General features: G+C 34.7%; 1 protein-coding gene and 1 pseudogene across 1 annotated transcript in view; both read right to left on the bottom strand.

The window, feature by feature from the left end:
* Nucleotides 1–101: 101 nt before the first annotated feature.
* LOC119576162 lies at nucleotides 102–4,606 on the bottom strand (annotated as a pseudogene).
* A 1,333-nt stretch (nucleotides 4,607–5,939) lies between these two features.
* LOC119576161 (uncharacterized protein C9E9.15-like) overlaps nucleotides 5,940–8,160 on the bottom strand; it is a 2,960-nt gene continuing 739 nt past the window's right edge. The window contains exons 2-5 of the mRNA XM_037923728.1: nucleotides 8,117–8,160; nucleotides 7,512–7,635; nucleotides 6,954–7,178; nucleotides 5,940–6,588 (exon numbers count right to left, since the gene is read on the bottom strand). The exon at nucleotides 8,117–8,160 is cut by the window's right edge and continues 50 nt beyond it. Of these exons, the coding sequence (XP_037779656.1) occupies nucleotides 6,385–6,588; nucleotides 6,954–7,178; nucleotides 7,512–7,635; nucleotides 8,117–8,160 (597 nt within the window). The 3' untranslated portion in view covers nucleotides 5,940–6,384. The remainder of the gene's footprint in view (nucleotides 6,589–6,953; nucleotides 7,179–7,511; nucleotides 7,636–8,116) is intronic.

Below are 8,160 nucleotides of genomic sequence, written 5' to 3'. Positions count from 1 at the left end.
AAAAAATATCGAAAAACATAAAAACATTTTCATAGTTTCTAGTAAAATGAGCTTCAGAAACATGAACGTAGAAAACTCTGGGCCCTTGAAAACCTATAAATGTAGTAATATCATGCTTGGTATTTATAACTGACAATTCATGTATATGTTCTAGAATAATATCATCCTTATAATATCAACTATAAAATATTACCAAGAATATTCCATCAGATCACACTTTATTTGCTGTTTATTCTTCATGATCATGCGTAGTATTAGCTGGTTTATTTTTATATGATGGCCAACGGCAGGTTGGACAATGGTGGTTATCTTTTAATAACCACTCTGTAATGCAAGAGTGGTGGTAGTTTGTGTCCACATGGAAGGCCACACAAAAACTGCTGACCATCGGTATCTTCCTAGGCATATTGCACATACCCGACTTTCTATTGAATATGATGGTGCTGTCCATTTTAATTCTGTCAGACTCTGAGGTGAAAGCAGCCATACATCCTTCAATGAATCACTCTGTTGGGAATTGAGTGCTGCATTTTGTTTCTTTGTTTTTGAACAATTTTCACAAACTTTTAATAACTTTTCATATGTAATGTTTTGAAGACAGCTGTCACTGATTTTTCTGTACCTCAAGTACTGCCTCTCCAATTTCCTTTTCAAGATTGCACATCGATGACAGACATATATTTCCTTCACGGTAGTCCAAAGCTAACATAGCCTACAATTTTCATCTTGACAACAGGCATGTATGTCTAGCAGAATGTCATTTTCATTATCACTGACGCTATCAATATCCGTTTCACTTTCTGATTTTAGGTCTTCCTCGTTGCCCCACCCATCATACCTCCATGTTGGCAAATCCTTCATATAATCATTTGGTATAACAGGATGTAGCCACAAGTCTGGTGTGGCTAATCGCTCTATGAGGAGCTCCATGCCCTCCAGACCTAAATCCTGAGATGGCCTTGGGCGAGACAGTGATGCCATGGACGGAAAAGAACGTCAACCAAATAGGAATCCATTGAGAATATTGACCACCAATTGGAATCCATATCAGCCGGTTCACTTTCCCTTCTTGAGATGACCCTCCTCAAGATGACGATGATGCCAAAAATGTTCGCTGACATCCAAAATATGATGGGATGCCTTGCGATCATAAGCCAATGGTATCTTAGCTGAGCAAAAAGCCAAGTAGAGTTTAAATAGGAGATCAACCATAACCCAGATTCAAGAAAAATATTAGCTAATGGAAACTTGAGAATTGCAGTGAAAGCAAGCCAAACAACAAAAACAAATATGTTGTATACAAGCATTCGTATCAGAGTGCGAATGGCATGTTTCCATGCTCTCACCCGGACATCAAACACATTAAATATATCAGCAACTGCTAAGGCATTGGCCAGCACAAGTGATACTAAAAAAGACATCATTCATTGAGGCTGTAGAGTACACATGTAGGAATCAAGGGCAGTGTTTGTGAGCGACTCCCTTCTGCTTGCCATAAGAAGTTACTCCTTCTGCTGTGACAACAGCTATATTTGGTATTCCAGTCAGTCCTGTCCTTTTAAGCAACTGGGAAACCTGGAAAATATGAGAGAATCAAATAATAATTACTGTAGGTAAGTAAATAAATAAAAAGAGGAGAGACGGTGAAGATGTGGAGACCTGACAGATGTCATATCAGCTTAACCAATCAAAATAAGGTATTACAGTTTTTCATACTCTCCATCTTCATTGGCTAAACAAAGCAAAATGTAAAGTGGGTTCTGCTATAAAAGTTTCATGGAAAAGGAGAGATATTCTACTATATGAACACAAATTCCATATTTCTATTCTTCCAGTATAGATCTTTGCCAAAATCTAATTTCCTACACCCAAGAAAATGATAGATGCACAAAGAAGAAAAGAAAGAAAAACACTTACTTGTTCCTGAGTTGACAGTCGGAGACCAAGAGTTGCTATCAATAATGGTGGGTTCAACAACTCAGAGATATAAACCACACGTGGAATCTGTCAATAAAATAAACAATCTTTAGACCCCAATCTTTTGAAACAGATCAAACAATAATAGCTAAAATGGAAAAAGAGGTTGGAGAAAGTAATTCCATTTTTTACATGTATTGATAAAAATCAACAAAAAGTAATAGGCTATATATCTCACATATCAAGTGGAGAAGGAAGACTGGTAAAAAGAGAAAGCAAAGTTTTAGTTTCTACTTTTTTTTCTACACTGGTCAAAACTTGTTTATCTTCTGTCATAACAGCAATAATTTAGATGAAACAAGTTTATAAAGGCCTTGTGTCTAAGGTAGTGAATACAAAAATCAATATTTATATTTACTCTCAAAGCTTTTAAATATACTTAATGAACAAAAGGCAAAATGCTAGCCGGGCCTACTTTACCAAAAATAAGGGTTTCAATACTAGTCACAGTGAAGGGGTAAAGCGCATGATAAACCTCAAACTTTTCTGCATTACCTTTTCTTTACTGACAGCTGTGGTATTGAACCAAATTTCTTCAAGCTGTGTCAAGCAATTAACAACTTGAATTCTTGACTGTATTTGGCTATGAAGCCATGAAAGAACTGAAGCAGCAGTGAGATGTGTTGTTGATGCTAAAACAATGTCTCTTCCTGCTGTCTGGCCATTGATCCAACTACTCTGCATGTTTCCCTGTTTCCTTGGTGGCAGCACCAGTACCAGTTGTGGGTGACTCCAGCCTTGCCGTGCACAGAATCTAAAAGAAAGAGCAATAATAGTTCATATAATATACAAAGTTTCACATACTATTTTGTCAGTACAAATTTTGTGGGTCATCTTGTATACTTTAAACTGCTTACAGGTTGTTGTTTGCATCTACCCTATCACACTGTGTCTTTCAAAATTGATTAGTATTGCTTCAGACACATGATAATGTTTTCATAACATTACTGATGAAAACTTCTTATGTTACAGTTGTTTAAAAGCTAAATAACAGCAAGTAACTATAGAAAAAAAAGCTGAAAAAAGCAATGTATCATAAGTGAAAATGATCATACTTTCTCCTGAATATATTAACTGTATAAATCTAAACATAACAAAACAGCAATATTCATACTCACCTACGATCAAACTGGCAGCTGATGACGGCACTGCTGATCTGGAGAGCCTGCAGCTTGGGTGCCAGGATACGCCAAGAACGGTCATCCAGAAGACGGTGGCCTGTGTACTGACCCTCTCCAGGAACTACCTCAACAAGCCATAAAGACTCATTCTCTTCATAAACCTACAAGAAAAGAGATGAGTGAACAAATAAGAGAATATCTGAGTGTGTGAGTGTGAGTGTGAGTGTGTGTGTGTGTGTGTGTGTGTGTGTGTGTGTGTGTGTGTGTGTGTGTGTGTATGTATGTGTGGTGTGTGTGTGTGTGTGTAAAATTTTAGAAATGCCAAAAAACAACTTTTGAGTAGAATTATACTAACTTGTTCATGATAGTCATCTTTCCCTGATAACTATTGGAGCCTGTTTCTTAGTATCCTCTTTTTTCTCTAAAAGTTCTCCATACTGGACCGGGCCTGTTAAGGAAAACAACAACATAAAAACACTTTTCACTTTATGATAAATACTTGCTATATCCAAACACTACTTTCTCATGGAATTTACCTATTAAGTAAACCCATTTGAGACATGCATTAAAAACACTAAGACCTGTAACCCCTAAAATCTAGTTATAATAATAATGGGAAGAAAAGATAAGAAAGAAAAAAGAAAGCAAAAAAAAAAGAAAGAAAGAAAGAAAAAATTCCACCCCCCCCCCCAAAAAAAAAAAAGTATGCCTCAGTTTCTAATGTGTGATTATTTCTTTCTTTATAAATATCACACATCAGACTTCGAACTGCATTGCAATCATCAATCAGAACCCTGAGTTGTGCAAAATGAATGCCAGAGCTGCACATTCTTCACGATGATACCTATTTTGAGTATCATTTGCACAATTACATAAATTTTAAATGATTTTTTTTTACATTTGAAAGAATGTGTTCAACTTGATGATGATGGTGGATTTCTGGAGAATAGAATTGCTATAGATTGAGAAGGAAAATTCGTACCTGACTGTTGCAGAAGGTTTACAATTTCTGATTTCTCTAAGAGTGCTGGTGTGCTGGATGCCTCGAATTTCAAGCAGACTGCGTAACTGTGATACTGATAAATTTCTTAGTGGATTTACAATCTGCAAAACATATATTGTCTTTTAATAAAAGAAATTATCATTACCAAGCACAAACACACACACACACACACACACACAACACACACACACACACACACACATACAAAAATTCTGCATACTATTATCGAGTACAATTATAAAGGTAGAGCTATTTTGTACATTTTCTTTACTGACATTCAATGACTAATTAATATAACCTTTAACAATACATACTTCCTGCTGAAGAGTAAACATAAATCACTTTTCTTCTGAACTGAGAAAGTTAAACGCATCTGAATTACCTGGTATGATGTGTATCCAGCATCCCACCAAAACACCATTTCCACCATCCATGTCACAACGACAACTATCGCCAAATAGAGAAGTGCAAGAGCTGGACGCTGCCACATTTCTTTTTTTTTTTTACTGTATCTGAAAATACAAAGCATGAATCAATCACAACTTTCAATTTTACTGTACATAAGGCTGGTATGTGGTATGTGTGATTAAGTAAGTAAGAAAAGAGATGAAAAAAAGTGTATAATGAAAAAAAAAAAAAAAGTGCTATGAGTGTGTGTGTATGTGTGCATGTGACTGCATCTATATAAATACATACAGGAATTCCCTAGAAACTATAAGGGTTACACTTGTTAAACCTTATTGTTCATGGTTGCTACAGCTTAAAAAACATATGGATTCAAGAAGTAGTCCAGATTTTCCAGTGATGATTCAGAAATAACCTAAATGCATTAATCACCTAACACAAGACTGATAACACAAATTATAAAACCACTTGTACAAGAGAAATAACAGCATAAATGAAAATTATAGTATGTAATAATCATGAGAGGGAGAGGGAGAGGGAAAGGGAGAGGGAGGGAGCGAGAAAGGGAGAGAGGGAGGGAGAGAGGGAGAGGGAGGGAGAAAGGGAGAAGGAGGGAGAGAGGGAGAGAGAGGGAGAGAGGGGGAGGGAGGGGGGAGAGAGAGAGAGAGAGAGAGAGAGAAAGAGAGAGAGAGAAAGAGAGAGAAAGAGAGAGAAAGAGAGAGAGAGAAAGAAAGAGAGAGAGAGAGAGAGAGAGAGAGAGAGAGTTGATATATCTATCTGAAGTGTACTCTATTGCTACTCACCACAAAAGTAGTTTATGCATTTTTTGAAAATTGTATGGATGCCGATGTTACTGTGTGCTTTTCTCAATAGAATGCAATGCAAACATAACATATATCAGATCCTTATATATCTATTTTAGTTTATAATAAGTTGGCTTGCTGATAAAAAGATACTGTTATATTATAATTATCACTAATGAGTACAGCTTCTGTTTTTCTGTTTTGATTTCATTGGAAGAATGCTCTTTATTAACCTTTAAAAACAATGACTGTCTTTGGGGTATGCTTAAGATATGTAAGAAAAAAAAATTACATTTTTTTCAGTGTTACTTAATCTTTTTGCATTGCGTCCTTTTGTGACTGCATAACCCTCAGGTTACAAATATTCATCCTCTTGTGAAGTTGGATTTTTCTTTCTGCAAATTATTATTCACTAAATGCTCTCAGCAACCAGGTTATCAAAAGTAATTTAAAATAAATAGAAAAATAAGGACATATTTTGTATTATATTTAATTTATGTAAAGCAAACTAGATTTGTTTAATATGCAGTGAAATCTACAAACTATAGCAGTTTACAGACAGATAAGTATAGAGGTAGATAATTATCATTATTCAATAAAAATATATATCTTTAGAAATATTTATTCAGCTTTCATCTACATGTACACATATATCAACCTTCAGTAATAATTACATACCTGGGGGAAATCATACACAGATATGACTTGCTGTTTTTCAGAGGTTTGAATCACCTTATTATCTGTATCATTATCATTATTATTACTATTATTATCATAATAAACAGATGAGCATTAGTTACATTGGGGGAATATTAAATTCTTTGTATAGTAATCCAGTATAAGAGTAATTTTCACAACCAAAAACATGTACAGTATTAATTTTGCTATAACAACACAAGAGAAATTAGTTCACCCTTTACACTATCATTTGTACATAAAAATGTTAGGAAAAATAATAAGATAACATCAAAGCCTGAACTTTCATTTTCATAAAAAAAAAAAAAATCTATCACTTCCTCTAAACAATAAATTATCTCTCATAACTTATGGATAATCAATTGTCAACTCAGCATTTTCAAACAGCCTGAATATAATCAATCTCCAGTGAGCTTGTTCCTCTCTGTTTAAAGTCGCTATAAACACCACCAGGAATCTGAATGGTAGTTCTCGTTATATCCGATGTGTCAAGAGGTTCTGCGTCAGGAACAAGAGCCCCACGGTAGTATGGCTTAAACTCACTAAACGGCAGAGAGATAATGGTCCACTTGTTCTCTGGAGCCTGAAAGATATTTTTGTATTACAAAAAATTCTGTCTTTTTACTTTCATGTTATTTTTGTGTTAGGTTAACCCAATGTTACCTGGGAAATGATTTACTAATGCTATTGATATCAATGGTGTTGTTTTTATTATAGATATCGTAATTACTATAATGTTATAGACAATAGTAGCAACAATACAAGATAACATAAAATATTTTCAAAAATTAATGAAAAGGGTGTAAAAACAATTAACAAAATAAACTGGGCATGGCATGTATGTACATGCCATGTCTGTCGCTTTTTGGTTAACATAAACATAGTACATACAGATTACGATATGCTTAATTTTACAACTTCAGTTTAACAAAACAAAATCCAACTTACTGTGAAGAAAATTTCATAAGAAGGGTATACACTGGGTTCTTGTCCTTTATGTTGGAAGTTCACTTTGTAGATGTAGTTATCTCCTTGACCACGAACTTTCATTTCAAGAGCTGAATGATTGCTTAAATTCCACCCATCATTTGTGTAAGTCCCTGCAAAGCCAGCTCCATTCGGCTGAAGATTGAGCATGGAGAAGAACACAGCTCGCTGAAATAACTTTGATTTCTGCAAAGATACCAGTTTGCATGATGTTAATAATATAGCATAGATAAAGCCTAGTTTAAGCTAGTGCAAGTGATAATGTCTTTTATGTCCATGTTCTAACTGAGTGACATACCTGTTCTTGAATCTAACTGAGTGACATACCTGTTCTTGAGAACATAAAACTCTTGCATAGAAACTATTGCAGTATTACTTTAAGTTAAGCCTATTATGGCAAAGATGGATGCATTTATATCTATATAAGTGGATTTGAAGTTTTGCAATTTAGTAACTATTGGTCCAGCAAATGTGTGTAATTATTTGAAAGATACAAAACAATAAAGAAAATAACTTTACCTGCAAAGTAAAAACAGCTTTTGACATTCCTGGTTCCCTGACAGTGTCTGAAGATTCTTTCCAGTTGTCCAAAGATTGCATGGTACGGAAATCATACATCATCTTTGGACCATCTGCAGTAACACTGAAAGTTCAAAAGTTATCAGTGACTTGCCATAACATAAAAATAAATAAATAAATAAATAAAAATCAATCAATCATATAAATATATACATAGAAAATATATATATTCAAGGCAAGCTTTCAACCAATACTTATAGATGTGACTATCAATAGGTTTTACGTGCTTAGTCCTCATGAGTACTGCCTTAGCTCTGAGACCCTACGGGTTCCCAGTTACATGGATTACCACTGCATTATGGCAGCCCTATATATATAATAATAATAATAGGCAATCTGTATAATCTGGCATTTAATATAGAACCTGTTACTGTATGTTTTAAAATTATGCAAAATGTTAAGAACACACTTGCCCCCTTTTCCAACCATGTTATGTCATGTTTTCAGCAAGTTATTGAACAGTAGATACCTATTTATAATTCATATTTGAAAACATCTCACTAATAAGGAATAAATCTCATTCACTTTCAGTTGCCTGGACTCACGTATATGAAGAAATGTGGTAGGCCATGCTAAGGCCAAAAGATGC

This window comes from Penaeus monodon, chromosome 8 (assembly GCF_015228065.2).
Source record: "Penaeus monodon isolate SGIC_2016 chromosome 8, NSTDA_Pmon_1, whole genome shotgun sequence".
In the NCBI taxonomy this organism is placed as follows: Eukaryota; Metazoa; Arthropoda; class Malacostraca; order Decapoda; family Penaeidae; genus Penaeus; species Penaeus monodon.
This window is presented reverse-complemented; position numbering and strand designations above follow the sequence as displayed.